Below are 18,921 nucleotides of genomic sequence, written 5' to 3'. Positions count from 1 at the left end.
CGTGACGACAGGAGCAGATTCTGACCAGCCTGTAGGAGCTCCGTGGTACCAGTGGGGCTGCAGGCTCAGGGAGGACCAGCTTATATATGTAGAGACCAGAGAAAACCTGTTTTTTATGATATGGGACCTTTAATTTCACGTGAAACAAAAAAACGCAAACCTCGGTCAGTCAGAGAGGAAGGAAGTCTGAGAACCAGACCCAACAGAACCAGAAGAACTCTTTAGAACATTAGAGAGTTGAGGTGAAGCTCTGAGTGAAGTCAGCATTCAGCAGAGACTCTGGTTCTGGTTCTGGTTCTCGGTCTCCTCTCTGTAACGTTTCGTTCATGAAATAAAATTAATTTGGTAAACGGCTCCAGGTCGGAACCCGATGAGACTCCAGGTGTTTATTCCTCCACACGGTCTGGATCTGCAGCAGGTTGTGTGTTTGATGTCCACCTGACTTAGATCTTCTGTTATACTTTAGAGGTTTTTACCTGATAGGAAGTTTCCTCGGGAGCCTTTTGATACGATTATGCCTCTTTTATTTCTCTCTGCAAATGAACTCAGAGCTACACGAGCACAGTTGACACCAGCTCAGGTTTATAAGAACACCTACGATGTTTTCTCACCACCTGGTTCTGTGAGGTCAGCAGCACACTGAAACACACACCTGGGGGTAAACCTGCTCATTATCCAAAACCAGATGTGTGGTTATTTAAAGTAAGAGAGCAGAAGGAGAACAGACCGTCAGCAGAGGTCCGACTGTCTTCACTGCTGTTAAAGGCTCAAACCGCCCAAAACAGAGGCGACCTGGAGCTTACAGTAATGTTGTTTGTCGGGACATGCTGCTTCTTGCTAATGTACCGTCTATTTATTCATTTCCAGTTTGCTTTGCCATCAGTCACATCAAACAAATGTCCCCCGCAGGCTCCCGTATCGACCTCTAAAAGCTGCCGTGAAACCTGAGAGCCGAGCAGCGGCGTTAAAGCTCGTCCCCGCTCGGCTGATCTGAAAACAGCCTTCAGAGGGAGATCAATGGTGGATGTTCTCCACGCTAAACATTTCCCATCATGCCCTGTTTGTTCTGTCTGGGCAGAGCCGGCCCGGCAGCATCATCAGACATCTTGAATCAACATCCACAGACATCAGAGCTGATATTACCGGCCGACAGCAGATTTATACAGGAAGCAGAACCAGAGTTATTCTTCAGGTTGAGGCTCTGCTGACACCTGACAGGAACCTTTAAAGGAGCAGTTCACCCAAAACGTAAAAACTCAGTCACCCTCTCCTCCCTCCATGTTGATGTGAAGTCAGTTTTTATTTCTTTTTCTACATGGTTTCACATATAGAAAAAAAATTAATTGAGGCACTTAAAAAATGATCGTGGCTTTTTCCTTTTTTTTTAGTTTTTACAGTTTCAAATCTTAAACACAGGACAGAAAACAAGGAGAGCACACATGTCCTCACTTGTCCCTCTGGGCTTCCGTAGGAAAGTATGTGGACTTCAGCTTCAGATGGTTTGTTCTCTCAGACATCAGCTTTAATATCAGCTGTTCATCTCGTTCAACGCTTTTATTTTCCTGTGTTCAGTAACATGTTTTGGTTTTGTCAGCTAATGAATCACTGATTAATATGTTTCCTTTATTTTTGGAGCAGTTAAACAAGTCTGGCAGCGTCTCCGTGTCTCTGTGATGAATAACTCTGTCCTACCTGCAGCTTTCCATCATGTAAACGCAGCTCCTGCAGATGAGAGTGTGCGAGCGAAGCGTGGAGGTGTGTTTCGGCTTGTCAGGGCAATTTGCTGCTCTTGAGTTTTAAAAGGAAATGAAATTAAGCCCACTCTCTCGATATCCTGTAGAGACAATTTTCCCAGTTTCTGCAGCTCTGTGAAATCTTCCCAGACGGGGGTCGCTGTGAAAAAAAAAACCTTTATTAAATGTCAGTCCGTGGGCTAATGTGCATTTATTTTGGGGGGGAGTTTTGGAAACCTGGAGTCTGAGGTAATGACTGTGAGTAGGCTGCTCCTGTCTGTTTGTCTGGGGAGAAAACGCCTCGGTGACTGATGTCATGATGCGTGAAGGCTTCGTGGTTACTCTGAGCTCGTGAACAAAAGCACTTCAGACTACAGGAGTTTTGTTGCGTGCCAGCCGGGACGCCGTCTCCCAGAAGCACTCGATAACAAATGAACGGCTGCGCTCCTAAAAAGCTTAAGTGCCTTTTGGTGCAGCGGCGGTCAGACGCGGTCGGAGACGAGCAGACGCACCGAAGAACTGGTTTTGTTTGTCGGAAAGGGAAAACTTTGTAGGTGGATCGTCACAATAAAGAAATGAGGAAGAACAAGGTTTTAGTTTTCTTTGTAGACTCTGAAATGTTGAAACGCTTTGTCTCTCTGACAGGCTCCAGTTCAGCGGCTTCTTTTGTTTCCTCGGGTACATTTAGGAGCGCGATCAGAACATGAAGCCCATTTTAATATGTTTCTATTGGAATGCTGTGTAATCGTTCATAATGGCCGGAGTTAAATGCATGTGGTCCGAATTGTGTGCTGAATAAAAGATAAGGACCCTGAGTAGTCGTTCCCGTAAGGCAAATGGATGAAAATGTCAGGCCGGCATTTAAGGTCAGTGTTTCTGTTCAGGAGTTGTTTGTGCGGCGGTGGAGATCCCTCGTCTGTCGGGGTCCACGTCTCCGTTACGTAACGCCGGCTCACAGAGGAGCAGCTTCCTCACATGACGGCTCACAAACAGGAAGTGATGTTTTTCACAGCTTTTGGATCTTCAGAGGAGTAAAAATCTCAACAGATGGCCGTCTGTCACTCAGGACAGTCTGTGTGAGGAGCTGCAGTACAGTGACGCTCCAAGAAAATAAGATCCAGCTTGTAGAGAAGTTCAGAGCCTGACGTGACTCCAGATGTTTCCTCCTCCAGGAGGTCTGGCTCTGCTGGTCCACCCGACAATCTGCAAATGAGTTTTTAAAGGAGCTGTTGAGGTGACGAGAACAGGTTCAACCAAAAGAGTTTCAAAATATCTGTGGTTTGTTCTGGTGTTTTGATTGTAGACGTCTGAAGGAACAAATACTTCCTGACTGTACTGCAGTACATTTACTCTGAGTCTCTGTGTGACTTCTCCTCTCTACACCTGAACTTTCTCCTCCTCACAGCTTCACAACAGCCTTGTTACTTTAGTTTGATGCATCTGAGGTGAATTCTGGATTCTTGTTATTTCCCAACATCAGCAGACTGATGTGGACCAATCAGACGCAGCGAGACGGGACAAAGACGTGAAAGCCGTAAGAAGCCGTAAACAGACAGAGAGGGAGGCTGGAATGTGGAGAAAAGGCGTGTTAGTGTCTCGTATCTGCAGAGAGTTTCTGATTTTCTCTCTTTGTTGCTGCTCGGGACGCTTTACCAACCCAACATGTGTCTATTTGACGTCCTGGGAATGAGACTCAACCATCAACTGTCTTTGTGGTGCGTTCAGGAGCAGCTGGGACAAAATCCTACTGATTCTACCTTTAACTTTAATAGTCTTTGAATTCTATTAATATGACGTGAGCTTCAGTTAGCTTTGAGCACAAATGTCCTTCAGAGGGAGACTTTTTACTCTGATCCTCTGAGTCCATGTCAGAGCCTGAACTCTGTTACTGTACTGGAGGAAACAAGCTGGATCAGAACTTCTTCTTCTGCTCTTTTAGCACAGAAACTGTATAAAACTCGTCTGCTTGACGTGATTTTGAAGACTCCATCAGAATCTTTATCATTTGCTTCCCGACAGTCGGGCAGCCTTGAGTGAAGCGCTGGTATCGGCCCGTCTCTGGTGCTCCGGGTCAAACACATTAATCCCGTCCTCTGGAATTCATCCTGACCACAACAGAAGTTAAGAAGTTGTTTTCTTCCTGCCGATGTGCATTAAAAGCTTTTTGAACTTGTTGTGTCTGATGCTGTGGTGTGTTTGGGCTGCAGGAGTACCGGAGCACTCCATGCGATGATGGTAAATGTGTTTTAATGTACTTGCTGAATGGCTTGTGGTTAGATTTGAGTGTTGAATAAATGCTCGGCGAATGGCGGTAATGGTTTTGGTTTTACGGCCTCCTGCTTGTGTCTAACCAGCCGAAACAGCCTGATGAGTTTATTGATCCGACTGCAACACAGACAGAGAGACGGAGGGCTGAACACTGACTTCACCTGAGCACAGGGAGTCACCTGAACGCACCTGAAACACTCTGACATGTACAGTGTAGAGGAGAGGAGAATAAGTAGGCAAAATGATTCTCAGGTTTTAAGTTCCCTCACACCAATTAAAACATGAAGACTTAACTAGAACCAGAACATCTGCAGAAACAAACTGGAGAGTCTGGAGAGGTGGTGTTGGAGGGTGGAGGTCAGCAGGACGATGTCTTTATGCTTCATCAGAAACTGGAATCTGACATTTTTAATTTCTTTCCTTCTAGATAACTTCTACAAGGTGGAGGGAGCCAAGGATGCCTTAATCTGTGGGAACGGCAGCGACGCAGGGTGAGTGCTCGTTTTCTCTTCACGTGTTCGGTGTTTCTGAAGCATTGAGAAGCTGAAATGTGGAAGTGTGAGTTGGATTCTCCCCCCCGCTGTGGGTGCTGGAGGATCAGAGCGACGGCTGCTGGAACGTGTCGCACTGATTGTTAACTCGGACAAGAAACGTGCAAAGAAGTTTGTGATTGTGGGAATTCTCGTGTTGAAGTTCAGGAGCTGGTGACACTTTGGATCTGTGAAATGTTCGGTTATTCTTCTGTTAGGTCAGAATTAATGGAGCAATGGTTGCAGGCGACGAATGGTTCTGAGCTTTTAAAGGTTTTCAGCAGCTTTATAAAACTGGAAACGTGCGATGACTTCACGTATGTGAACAAAGTCTCTCCAGATGGAACGAAACTGTTCAGATCCGTTTTTGTGGTGTGTCCTGAAACTTTTGTACTATTTAGTCTTGTTGGACGACTGAGCTTTGGGAATCGCTCTTTGTCAACTCTGATTGGCTGTTCAGCAAAGAGAATCAGCAGGAGAAGAAACTCGTGGTCATCCTAGTATCCATGATTTCACCTGTTTAGTGATGATTCCCTTAATTTTTCTGCACTTCACCTCCAGAACGTTGATTTATCATAACAGGGGCTGTATATCCACAGTTCTGAGTCTTCTGGTTTCCCTTCTTGAACGATGAACAGAGACGACGTTCCCTGCAGGTAGGACAGGTATTTCCTCTTGTACAGGTGCAGAGTGTTCCAGCTAGTTGACCTGCAGCTGTTGTCTTTGCGGTGCGTTCAAGTGCAGCGTGAAGTAACACAACAGTGAGCTGAGCAGACCTCTGTAGCTCCTCCTCATCGCCTAACGCAGCTGCAGATGCATTGTGGGTGATGTAGGACAAACGTATCTGGTTCTGCTGCATCGATTTTGATCATTATTTTTTAAAACGTCAGCATGATGGTGTTACAGGAGCGTGATGATTGATCAGTTCAGCACTTTTAATTATTTAACATGGCTCCATGTGGGTTAACTGTGAGGAGGTTGCATTATATAGAAAGATCTGAGTTAAAGCAAGAAAACCAGACATTTTTATTCTGTTTTGTCTAAAGGTTCTTGAGGGAGTTGATGTTGAAGCCTTTAGACTTTCACCTGACTTTCCTTTTAAACCCCTGAACCCTCTGAAACATCCCAGACTGTGTTGCACTCATGAAAACCACATCAGCATCATCCCTCAGCTCTGGGATACGACCTTCAACTAACCCAGATCTTCCTGTAAACCTTCATTTAACATCTTCACATGAGAAATGGTTTCGACGATATCTGCGAGCTCTCTGCCGCCTGAGGTTTCGACTGGCATGAAGCTGAGAAACACGAGCGTGAAAAGCTTTTTGTTTTGTTTTGTCAGCGAGAAAGAGACAAAAACATCAGCGCCTCTTTGTTTCTCCCGTCACTCATCCGACATGACGGCTTGTCACTTACAACCTTCATAACCACCGAGACACACAGGCTTCCATTCATATTCATCTGAGTCTGAGAGCAACCAGGAAAAAAACAGCATATTTGTCAGACGGCCGAGTGTTTGGAGCTGTTAGAAAAATGTACACAGCAGAAAGATGGAAACAGATTTGGCTTCGTTTCGTTTCGTCTGTGAGAGAGAAACCAAACAAACAGCAGCTTGAGTCTTTAGTTCTGCAAATATTTTGCTCCGGAGGCTGAAGGTTTATTATCTGTCGGTGGGCGGAGACGACACACCGACGTCTTCTGGACTCAGTAATTCTGATCATTCATGAAGTGGTAATAAAGGAAGCAGCTTCACGGAGCTGGTGATCGGTTGTTGGACCGGCACATCTGGTTGAGTTCACAGGGTCAGTTTTAAAGATGTAATGTGAGAGATTTCTGCATTAAAACATGTTGTTGAGTTGTATTTACATCATCCAGAATGTTTCCAACAATGTTCGAACCAGAGAAAGTTTGAAGTAACGCCGTGTTTCATACGGGAGAGAGACGTCGACAAATGAGATGAAATTTATCGTGAGGAAAACTTAAAAACATCTCATCTTTGACAGCATCTTTTCAGTCCTCTACTTGAATTTAAGTGCAGTAACTTTTTCCCCAGCATGTTTTAATATATCTTTCTGCACTAGTTTAGGTCTGTTTAGCTTTTTATATCCAGTGATTCTCGTGTTTTTGCAGCTCGTCTCTCTTCTCTGAATCGTGGCGCTGAGCAGTTTCTGTCCGAGCTTCCTGCCGCAGAGAGAAACTCTGCTGCTGCGTCTCATCGTCTCCTTGAATCTCGCTGCCGGTACCGTGTTCGGCAGTGTTGTGTGACATGTCAGAAAGGACTAGTGTCTGTGCTGACTGTCCACGCTGAGAGCACGGCGCTGACAGACTCTGAATGACACCGCCATGACATGTACCCAGTGTGTGTGTTGCCTCTCGGGGAAAACAGTTAGCCTGAGTTAGCCGGGAGCTAGCTGACCATGCCATGTGAAACCTGTGTCAGGAAACGCACAGCTAGCAGGCTAACGGAGAGCAGAAGTGGGGAAGCCAAGTGACACGTAGCTCGGTGGAGGGAAGACGCTACAGGGAGAGACGGAGGTTCAGGAGAGGTGAAGCAGAAAGGAGGACGGGGCAAAAGAGAAAAAAGGAAGAGGAGATATGGACGGAGGGAAGAAGATAAATGAGGAAGGAGATGGACGGAGGGGTATTAGAGGAGACAGGAGGAAGAGAAGGAGGAACAGAAGGAGAGGAAGATGGAGCGAGGGCATAAGAGGGTGGAGCAGATAACAGAGAGGGATAATGGGATGAGAAGAGAGAGGAAAGAAAAGAGAGACGGAACAAGAGAGGAGACAGACGGGGCGGGCAGAACCAGGAAAGAGGAAGATCTTATAATCTCTATGGAGAGACGGAGGGAAGAAGAAGAAGAAGAAGAAGAAGAAGAAGAAGAAGAAGAAGAAGAAGAAGAAGAAGAAGAAGAAGAAGAAGGAGGCATAAAGAAAGAGAGAAAAGGGCTAAATGTAGTTAATTATAAAGTACAAGGGAAGATAAGAGAGAAGAAAGGAGGAGGAGGAGGTGACAAGAGGGTGAAGTGTTGCCAACAGATAAAGAAGTGGAGTTTCATCCTGCTCCTGAAACTCAGGCTCAGCTTCAGTGAGCAGGAAGTAAAGCTGAGGCTGATGCGTCAGACCAAAGTAACGAGTCATCCTCCGTTCGTTTCTGCAAACCACACATTTGTTCAGACTTTACATTTCTTTCGTTTCAAGTTTTATGCTCTGGTTCGGTTCAGTCGCAGAAAACTTTTGCTCAGGGTTGAAAGAAGATCTAAATGTCTGGAATCACCTCAACATCTTTCACGCTGACGAATGTTAAAACACTGTCTTGAACGGTGGTCACTGGCTCGGCTTGTGACGCTGACAGATCTGAACGTGTCCGACGTTTGAGGAAACGTTGGAGGCTGCAGGGGAACGTCAAGGATCAAACTTCATGACGATTCATCTGAAATCACAAACGTCGGCCTTGATCAGAAGCTTAGGAAGGTTTCAGTTGTTCAGATATCGTCTTTTGTTTTTGCCAGTCAAGGCAAAAGACAAAAGACAAAGACGATTCCAACGATCGTCAGCTGTGTCATATTTATATAAAACTCATTGTCACATGTATTCGACCCTCCAAAATAAAGGCGTCGGTGCCCTTCAGTGTCAGAGCCGACGACGTGGATCAACTCGTACTGACGCGGACGCTCGTCACGTTGGTTTTGAGGCGGAGATGGTGAAAGATTTCTCTCATTGTGCCGAGTGGCAGTGAGTCAACGTGCTGAGAGAGACAGTTAGCAGCCAACAGACAGCGAGCGGGCGGCCGGTGATGACAGTGACGGTGATCACACTGTTGTTTGTTTCCTGCGCTGAAGCTGCTCACGCATGATGCTGATTCGCCGAAACCCTGAGGGGCAAAGGTCACCGAGCTAACCCGCTCTGACACACACACACACACACACACACACACACACACACACACACACACACACACACACACACACACACACACACACACACACACACACACACACACACACACACAATCATCATTTGGCTTCATGTGTTTCTTAGTTAGTCTCAGATCAGCGGCTGGTTGTTGTTTAGTTTGTGACGAGGAAGAAAATCAGACTGAACTTTTTGTTCTGTTTCGCTCCAGTATTCAGTCCGACATTCAGCTCATGTGAGATCAGAACCAGAACCTGACGTCACGTTCCGTCATCAGAGGCTGCTGTTCTGGAAGTTTTTACTCCCGGTGTTCTCCTGCATCCATCCCCTCAGAACAGAACCACAAGGAAGAATCCAGCTGTGAGGTTCTTCAAATGGCAGTAATGGTTCCTTCAGGAGGTTCTACTGGTCCTTTAAATGGTTCTAGTTGATTGTGGTGTGGTTTTAGTAATCTTCAAGGAGATTCTGTGGTCCTTTTTGGAGGTTCTAGCAGTCCATTTAATAGGTCTGGTGGTTATTTAAATGGTTCTGATGGTCTGTTAAATGGTTCTAGTTGTTCTTGTGAGATTCCAGTAGTGTATTAAGAGGTTTTAGTAATCTTGGTAAGAGTCATTGGTCCTTTAAATGGTTCTAGTTGTTTCTATAAGATTCCGGTGTGGTTTTAGTAATCTTCAAGGAGATTCTGTGGTCCTTTTGGAGGTTCTAGCAGTCCTTTAAATGGTTCTGATGGCCTAGCAGGTAGTTGGAACGATCCTCTGAGGTTAACCTGTTATTTTTTGGAGGTCTCAGTGATTCTTCAGGAGGTTCTGGTGGTCCTTGTAATGGTTCTACAAGGATTTTCTTTTAATTTTAAAGCTCATAAGTCGTCTGCTTCTGTTTCTGAACCTCTGGATGGTTTATCTGACCGCTAACAGAGGTCAGATCTGAAGCAAACTTGTCGTGTGGTTGAATGTGACGGATCGACGTTGTTCCTTTAAATGTCTCGTATCAGCGAGACGTTCTGAACCAGTAAGTCAAAGTCCTGCAGTTATATATTTCTGACAGCAGCACAGAGACAGTCCTCACACACTCAGACGGCAGCAGAGCGCTCTCTCAAGAGGGGGCGGGGCCTGTTGGAGGGGGCGGGGCCACAGAGCAAACACGCAATTCCAGGGAATGTGGAAGTGGCGCAAAGGACGAGGAGTGTTTCTGCAGAACTTCATCTGATTTATCATGTGGAGTTAAGTGCTCAGACTGATGTATTATTAAGAGGCTCCAGGATCTGAGTTCTGATCCGAACTGGAGACGCGACTGACAACTGTTCAGTCTGTTTGCTGCTGATGGACTGATAAAGTTTTAGATATTTGGTTTTGTTAACGTAGCGTTTGTGTTTGACTCGATCCGGGCAGCGCTCGATGAGATGAGCTGCTGCAGTTCGTTACAGTTACTTTGCAGATTAATGTTGCACATTTCACCTCAGTTTCTGTCTCTCCTGCTTCACCTTCTTCACCTCCTCCATCAGCGTCATTTCCACCTGTAGTTCCTCCATCACCTGCAGACGATGACCCGTGAAAACATCGACTCCTCCTGTCTTGGTTGTGCTTCTTTAGTGCCAAAATTAGACCTTGAACGTGAGATTTATAGTGAACCAGTCTGCAGGTGGACGATGTCATTGTGTCTGCAGACATCACACTGTGACATCACACCGTGACATCACACTGTGACATCACACTGTGACATCACACCGTGACATCACACTGTGACATCACACCGTGACATCACACCATGACATCACACTGTGACATCACACTGTGACATCACACTGTGACATCAGTATTTACTGTAGAATGATCATTCAAAGTCTTTCACCTGCTGAAAGTATTAAATGTACAGAAACACAAACACATCAGTGGGTGAAATCAGATTTTACTGAAATGTAAATCTTTTTTTCATTATTGCAAACTTTAGAGAGAACCGTGGCCTCCTTGGAATTCAAACTTTGTGTTGAGAGAAGTTCTGCTGGTTCTGTTGATGCCGAACACAAACCCTCTGTAGTTCCACCATTTCTCTGTTTGCTCTGGCTCGCGGAGAGAATGATGCTCTGCACACAAACTGTTTTCGCTTCAGATCCGAAATGAAACATAAAAACTGAATGATAGAAAAACTCTAATGCTCTAATTCAAACGAGGGAAGCCTGCTGAGCGGAAACCCACCGACTGGACGGATTTCACTCGCTCTTCAGTGAGACGAGCCAGATTCTACTGTCGCGCCTTTAATGAGTCTGAAACCGCCTGGACGGGACGGAGATGGTTTCACCAGATAACATTCTGTTTCTATGAAAACAGGAGAAATGTGAATGTGACCTATAAAGTATGTGCGTGCAGTTTGTCATGCGAGCCGGCGTCACCTCGGCCCGGTTCTGCTGACATGCCTCCAACATGCCAAACACACGGCCCGGCACGCAGCAACGATATGGAATGACAGCCGGCCCGACGGGCTGCCTCGTTAGGGATGCTAATTAGCGGCCGTCGTTAGGGGCTCTCGTTACTGGAGCTTGTTGGCATGCAGCGTGTGACCCGCGAGGTCAGCGGGAGGAAGTCGTTCTGCGCTGAGAGGAAGTGATACGAGGCTGTCGGGAGGCAGAGCGGCCCGAGGCCAGCAGCCCGGTTCTCCTGCTCCTCCTGCTGATTCACCAGGACAGCATCCAAGCAGTCCCACTTGGTTTATTTATCCTGAATGTGCTCTGCTTTAATGTGGTTTACATAATCCCGGTCCCAGTCTGTACCTGTCATTTCATCGTCACTCTTACATTTGAGATTTTGGCACTCGTGACTGTTGTTCCAGTCGCAGATTTACTGGAGCCAGTATTTTAGCAGAATACAAAGGAGCTCCAAACATGTTTTTGAAAACGCGTCCAAAAATCCTCAAAGACTCTTCTGTCCTTTAAATTTATTCCCTTTTGTCTGCGGTGAAGTGGAAGTTTAACTCATTTCACGAGGTGCATCTTTGTCTCAGGTTCAAATCGACCCCACGCAGACGGCCGAGCGGGATGGATCCAAACACCTGCTGGCTTCAACGTTACTGTAGTTACTAATGCAATAAAATCATCCGTGTGAAAGAGGAGAAAACAGAAGCACAAACTGGAGCCATTAAATCCAGTTCAGTCACATATTTCATCTTTTATCTGTCAGAAAACTCCCGTCTGTTTACATCTCTCCACACCTGAGATCCTGAGATGGCCGCCGTTTGATTGACAGCTCGTTTGAGCAGATATGATCCTCTCTGCCCGCCCTACAGCCTACAACAGCCAATGAGAGTTCAGATCAGTCATATCTGGTTCCTCTCAGTGTTAAAAGTTTTCTGTGTTCTGCTCTTTGAATCGTCTGTTTTTCCAGCTCAGCTCTTGTTTCTGACTCTTTTCTCTGCTCACAGTTAGTGTGAAGAAGGAAATAAAGAGCTGGATGAGCAGGAGCAGCTCCAGCTCATCTGTAGGATCATTTTACATTTAAGATGAATAATTCAGTGTGTTCAGACACAGAAAATCAGTTTATAACCTTCCAAAAGAGTTTAAAACCACGTCTGGCCTCCACATGGTTCAACACCAGCTTTGAGTTCTGGTCTCTGGAGTTTTTGGATCATTTTACATGAATGTTAACAGTGAACTTCACCTCAGCAGCTGATTTCTGTGACTGGGATGTAGTCGTGAGTGATGATGAGGAGACGAACCGGAGCTCAGCTGAACCAGAATTTGACTCTGAGTCCAGAGAATTCTTCATCCATCTGTTTTCCGCTGCTCCCTTGGGTGGAGGTTTTGGGAGCAGCAGGCCCAGACGTCCTTCTCTTCATCCACGTCCTTCAGCTCCTCCAGGAGGTCCCGGCTCGTTCCCGGGCCAGATTGGATTTATAAACACCAGTGTGTTCTGGGTCGCATCCCAGGCGGACGCGCCCGGAAAAGCCTCCACAGGGAGGAGCCGGGATGAGTCCCGGAGGCGTCCGGATCAGTTCAGGTGGAGCTGCAATCTGCTCCGAGCTCCTGAACCGCCACATGAAGCGGCTCAGTGTGTGATCTCACTGTTTGGTCACCAACCAACGCTCGTGACCGACGACTGACAGCTCGCCTGCCTCTCCTCACCGCTTAATATGATGACAGGCTCAACTTTACTTTGTCTATGAAGTCATTCACATCCCAGTTCGTCTGAGGTGTCGGAGGAATAACAGAAAATAAAGTCCAGATCATTATCATCATTTACGAAGCTGTCGTCTCTGGTTTTACAAGCTGCATCACAGTAAAGTCTCAGCAGACTTTTCTGCTAGTGTTAATACTCGTCTTTAACCGTTTAGTCTTTACATCCACATTACTGATGATTATTGATCAGAAATCCACCAGAAGTAAATCCTACAATATCAATATGGAGGAATCGGGTCAGAAATCACATCACTGCTGCATGTTGTGTCTCTGTTTACTCTGAGTCAGAAACACAGAAACATTATATAAAATATTATATTTTATATATATTATATATAAAAATATTACTTTCTAAGATATTTACAATGTTAGCACACTATAAAGTCAGGTGAAGCGTCGCAGTCTACAGAACAGTTCTGGAGCTTCACAGACTCGATTTAAAACAGAGAAACAACCAAAGAAACATAAAAATAATCCAAAACTCCATTAAAACTCTGCAGAATCAGCTGTTAGCACTTCCTGTGAGCAGTGAACCTGTGGACGTACAGCCGGCTGTCACTGGATCACTGTGCTACTGAAGGAAACTTAAAACATGATTTTTCTCAGGCAGGTTCTGCACATGTGAGGAGAGGCTGTTTTGAGGCTTTGACCTGAAATATCTTGCATGTTAAAAAAAAAAAAAAAAAAAATGTCTGCAGCAGAACACTGAACACACTGAAGTTGGACCTGAGCCCCTCTTCTTACCGTCCTCTTCTTGGACAAACACCAAAAGCCCTCGACTCAGTATTTTACTGACTGGACGAGGAAGAAGGAGATGAAATCCTGGCAGATGAGTCTCATCCCGTCCTCTGCCAGTTTGAGCCTTTGAGCTTCAGGAGGTAACTGAAGCTGTTTAAGAGTAATTCCTGATTCCTTATTACCTCATATGAACTGATTTCAATGTGTGCTGGTCTATTTCTCTGTTTTAATAACTGCTGGTACGTTTCTATGTTTGTGTCCCCGAGCAGCAGCAGACTCTGTTTCCTCCAGTACAGTAACAGAGTTCAGGCTCTGACATGGACTCAGAGTATCAGAGTAAAAAGTCTCCCTCTGAAGGACATTTGTGCTCAAAGCTAACTGAAGCTCACGTCATATTAATAGAATTCAAAGACTATTAAAGTTAAAGGTAGAATCAGTAGGATTTGTTCCCAGCTGTTCCTGAACGCACCACAAAGACAGTTGATTGTTGAGTCTCATTCCCAGGACGTCAAATAGACACATGTTGGGTTGGTAAAGCGTCCCGAGCAGCAACAAAGAGAGAAAATCAGAAACTCTCTGCAGATACGAGACACTAACACGACTTTTCTCCACATTCCAGCCTCCCTCTCTGTCTGTTTACGGCTTCTTACGGCTTTTACGTCTTTGTCTCGTCTCGCTGCGTCTGATTGGTCCACATCAGTCTGCTGATGTTGGGAAATAACAAGAATCCAGAATTCACCTCAGATGCATCAAACTGAAGTCACGAAGCTGTTCTGAAGCTGAGAGGAGGAGAAAGTTCAGATACTCAGAATAAATGTACTGCAGTACAGTCAGGAAGTATTTGTACTGTTATTTCCCACCTTTAATCAAAGAACTGATTAATCAGCAGATCACACGTTGATGAAAACTAAACACTCTCCTTTATAACCGGAGCTGATCTCAGTTGCAGCCTCGGGCTCTCAGTCCTGCTGTTCCTCATGAGGGATTCCATCAGTGCCACGCAGCCGTTTTCTCATTATAAGTGGAAAACAACTCTTATTCGCCTCCTAATGTGACAAGAAAATACAGGAGCAGATTTCAAAGGTGGAGGTGCAGCTTTAATCATCATTGACCCAGCTTCGTCTCACAAAGTCTCTGCTGTCATCGGAGCAGTTAGCGAGAAATATGGCCTGACCCGACTCTGAGGAAATAGCTGCCGAGGGGGTTGATTTTCCTGGAATACGCTGCGTCACAACGCTGATATTCATCATTCCATTAACCTCGCGCTCACTGCTGGTGGTCGCCATGTCGACGCACTGCTGACTGTGTGTGTGCGTGCGTGTGTGTGTGTGTGTCCCATTAAATTAGTTTAGCATTCAATGCTGCTTGTTTCAATGCATTTCCAACTCTGTGTGTGTTTGAGAGCTTAGTTTCGTCTGATGCACCTCCAACTGTGTGTGTGTGTGTGTTTAGCTTTACGTGTGTGTCTATGCACGTGCCATAGAGGTCTGAGCCCCCCCCCCCGGTTATAAATGGTTAAAACATTATGTTAAAAGCTGCACTGATCAATAACTCAACTGCATTATTGAAAACATTTTTCAAAGCGGGGGTTTGATTTGGACTGAGTGCACGTGTGTGTGTGTGACTGTGTTGGTGTGTTGGTGGTGTGTGTGTGACTGTGTGTTTGTGTGTGTGTGTTTAGTTTGAGTTATGAGCTCTCCGGGAGGCTGTGAATGTGACATCTGTCCAGTGTTCAGCCAGAGACACAAAAGGCTTCCACCACCTAAACCCCGGTCCACAGGGAGATAAGTGTGTGTGTGTGTGTGTGTGTGTGTGTGTGTGTGTGTGTGTGTGTGTGTGTGTGTGTGTGTGTGTGTGTGTGTGTGTGTGTGCTGATAAAACACAGCTCTAAAGCACTTGTGATTCTTTTGTTTTTGTACTGAGAGCTCAGAGACACGAGGGACAAAAGTAACACCCCTCTTCATTTCTGCACAGTCTGATCTGTGTTGAATTCACAGTGAAGCAGAGACACTTCTATCACCACCAGTACAGTGACATCATCACGTCACCTGCACAGTGACATCATCATGTCACCTGCTCCGGCCCATTATGCATTTACAGATTAAGGAAACGATTCATGTAAACACTACTCATCCACAGTAGAAGCACAAAGATCAGTGAGACATGACGAAATAAACACAGTCGGACGTGTCGGTGGAATCAAGGTGTTAGAAGCAGCATCGTGGAAATGGCAGGCAGGTCTGAAGCAAACATGGAGGAGGTGATACTGTCGGTGTCTGAGCTGCACAACACAGAGTCGTCCTCGTATAACGACAGCTGAAGAGGAGTGGTGAAGATATGTAGCCGTCTGCAGTCAGGTCAGCTGTCGTCTGCAGCTCCTGTGTTGTATGTATCAGGTGTGGTACTGATGTCCTTGTCTCACTGGTTGTCCGTCAGTTTCAAACAGGATTTAAAGGTTTTATTTAGAACTTCTAAAGTTCTGCAGGACTCCTTGAAGGCCCAGTATGGACTGTTGAGTCCAGTTCATGCTCTGGGTCTGCAGGTCGGACCGGCCATCAACGAGTGACGAAAGAGACAAGTTGGACCTTTAAGACTCGAGGTTGGACCAGCTGCTGGGTTCTGTGTGGTAAAATTAGTGTTTTTATGAATGGGGTTTGGTTTGAAGAGAGCACAGGTGGATTTAACAGCTTCAGTTGCCTGTCGTCTGTGCAGGGAGACTCGAGGTCACACTTTTCTTTACCATCAGGATCTTTGTCTTATAAACGGGCTGATGACGTGTTCTCTGGAGGTTTCATCTGTTCAGAACTACAAAATATGGATACCTGGCTTTGTAACTCATAGCCCTGGTTTCACTGTAGCTCCTGTCGCCATCTGACTGTCCTGGTTCCTTATGTGATGTATGAAACCTGGCTGTCAGCAGCACACTACGACGTGGAGGTTAAAACTTGATTTCCATCCTCTTCTTTCCAACTTCACTGTAAAAGTTTACGTTCCTGCGCTGCTCGAGGAAACACGGAGAGTTTCAGTGGTTTGGTGACAGGAAGGAAGAGGAGGATGAATAATCAGAGGCTCAGTTATCAGACCGGCCCACATGGAAGGATGAAATGAACTTCATCGATCCCTCGGGGTGGAATCGGGTCACGGCGGCAGGAGAGACACAGAGGTGTAGGCTGGAGAACAAGGCGAGATGGTGTTAAGGAGCATAAATTAAAATACAATACCGAGAGAGATCCGGCCTGCTGGGATGGACGCTGACACACGGCTGCTTGAATATCTAAAGAGTTTCTCAGCGGCAACACAAACACACAAAAGGACGAGCGACACCTGAGCTGCACACAGAGGAAGTGAGCGAGCGAGCCCGAAGAAAAACAGCATCCGAGTCGACACGCTGACCTTCTCCTGCTGCCTACGTCCGACTGCCTCAGACAGGATAATGTCGACCATCTTGATCATGACCCCCCCACCCTCATATGTCACACACACACACACACACACACACAATGAATCATGGGTAACCAGAGGACACATGAGAGAGAGAGAGAGCAGAAATCTGGTTTAATTCATTTCGTCTCAAACTCAAACATGAGTCGATACTTTTTGCTTTTATCTCCCGACTTTTCAGTTTTTCTGCCTCCAGTCCGACTCAGTGACGGTGAAGCGAGAGTTGTTTGTAATTGAGGGAAAAAAAAAAAAGCATTTCAATCAGTGGAGACTAATTAAAAGTTTCTACAATACAGTGAGAGACGAGGAGAGTCGCTGGCAGTTAGATCTCATCACGACGGGTTTATTTTAATGAGTCGTGAACTCCTCCATGAATAAATATCCTCCAAGAAGTGGTGAAGAAGATTTAGTTTTGTAGAGGGAAGAGTGGGTTGTTGGTTCGAATCCAGTCATCACCTCCTCCCTCCACGATGATGTAAAGTCAGGTGAAGTCTCAGGCTTTAATTATTTTGTCTTCTAGTCGGCTCAGATCCAATCAGAGCGTGCGAAGATTCATGTCACTGAGCTGCTCCTGCTGTTGAAGTACGTAACGCAGCAGCACACAAACTCTCTGTTGTCCTCTCCGGGCCTCCGTAGCAGCCAGGAGCTCCGGCTGTGTGTGGTGAGCTGGAGGTAAACAGTCCGGCAGCAGCAGAGGTGATCTCCAGGTGAATTATGGAGTCGGCATGAAAGATTAAACACGACAGACTCCATCGTGGGAAGTGGTCGCAGAGAAATGAATATTTATCGACAAGTGGCTTTATTGACACACAACGAGTTGACACTGCTGACACGTGCAGGCAGATGGTCGCTGTGTGTGTGTGTGTGTGTGTGTGTGTGTGTGTGTGTGTACAGACAGCAGAGAGTTGACGTGTCCACCTGAAGCTCCGCCTCATCTGATGATGCGTTCAGGTCTGACAGGAAGGAGGAAATCTGACCCTCGGTCAGTTCCCGGATGAAGCAGAACGACGTTAAATGGAGTTGAATCTGTTCCGGTCACATCAGCAGGACCATCAGAGGAATCAACTTCATCATTTCATTTGAAGTTTTGATGCCGTCATTCTGGGAAAGTCCTCAGAAATTTCCCAGTCGTCCTTCAGACACGATCTGTAGAAAACATGTCCTCATCATGTCGACTGACACTCAGCGGTACATTTCCCTTGACAGTAGATATGTGACGATATGTGTTTACATCCTAAACCATCAAACACAACTTTATTAATCCCACCTGGAGCTCAAAACAAACGAGTCAAACATAAAATGAGAATAAAAATATTGATCAAATAAGAAGTAGATGTTAATAGTTTGATCATCAATTAATAAGATGTAGATGAAAATCAAGAAAACATCCAAAGAAAAATCACAGAGGGAATGAAAGACTGAAGAACGTAGCCGAAGAAACGCTGTTGCACATTAACTTCCTGGCTCGAGCGATGTGACGACTGAAACTTGTTTGAAACATCCTGGAAAATGTTTCGATCCCAGAATTGTGGACTGAGGACTGAAGTGAGAGACGAGAGCGGCTGAAGCGTCCTGACTCACGTTTGTGTGATTAGATTTTGTTTCTGAGACGTGAACGTGAGTGTGAATGAAAAGTAAAAGCAGTCAAAAACCAGAAACACTGAGACTGAAACTAATCAGGAAGCTCTTTGTGGGTTTTTTTCACCAAATGAAACTTTGTGGCAGTAAATAGTTCTGCAGAAACATGAAACATATCCAGCTGTCAGCGGTCAGCTTTGTAATTAGTCCTCACGAATAATTTGAGAACATCTCTGCTGAACAGACTCGATCCATTAGTACGATTCATTACGCCGCTGTGTTACTGTACTGCAGACAAACACACTTCCATTACTGGAGTTATCATTTATTACAGAAAGTCTTTAGGGACACAATCACACGCTTTCATCAGTGTCAACACAGCAGCATGGTGAGCTTTGTGTCAATACATATAACAGAAATAAAAATGAATCCCGGCTGTTGAAGTGATTAAAACATAAAAGCAGAGAAAAGAAGACAGACAGAAAACAAACAAATGTGGAGAGACAAAGAGAAGGAGAGGAGAGAGGAGGCGAGTTCTCGTCTCCTCTCTAAGT

The 18,921-nt window shown here is 45.6% G+C and overlaps 2 protein-coding genes across 4 annotated transcripts in view; both read left to right on the top strand.

The window, feature by feature from the left end:
* Positions 1 to 18,921, top strand: part of LOC119009057 (NACHT, LRR and PYD domains-containing protein 14-like) — a 308,098-nt gene that overhangs the window by 150,285 nt on the left and 138,892 nt on the right. The gene's annotated exons all lie outside the window — the stretch shown is intronic.
* The window catches only part of LOC119009049 (sodium channel protein type 4 subunit alpha-like), a 159,284-nt gene that overhangs the window by 56,411 nt on the left and 83,952 nt on the right, over positions 1 to 18,921 (top strand). For all 3 annotated transcript variants that reach the window (XM_037079965.1, XM_037079963.1, XM_037079964.1), the window contains exon 9: positions 4,429 to 4,492. In XM_037079965.1, coding sequence (XP_036935860.1) covers positions 4,429 to 4,492 — 64 coding nt within the window. The remainder of the gene's footprint in view (positions 1 to 4,428; positions 4,493 to 18,921) is intronic.

The sequence above is a fragment of the Acanthopagrus latus genome, chromosome 19 (genome assembly GCF_904848185.1).
Source record: "Acanthopagrus latus isolate v.2019 chromosome 19, fAcaLat1.1, whole genome shotgun sequence".
NCBI classification, from domain to species: domain Eukaryota; kingdom Metazoa; phylum Chordata; class Actinopteri; order Spariformes; family Sparidae; genus Acanthopagrus; species Acanthopagrus latus.
This window is presented reverse-complemented; position numbering and strand designations above follow the sequence as displayed.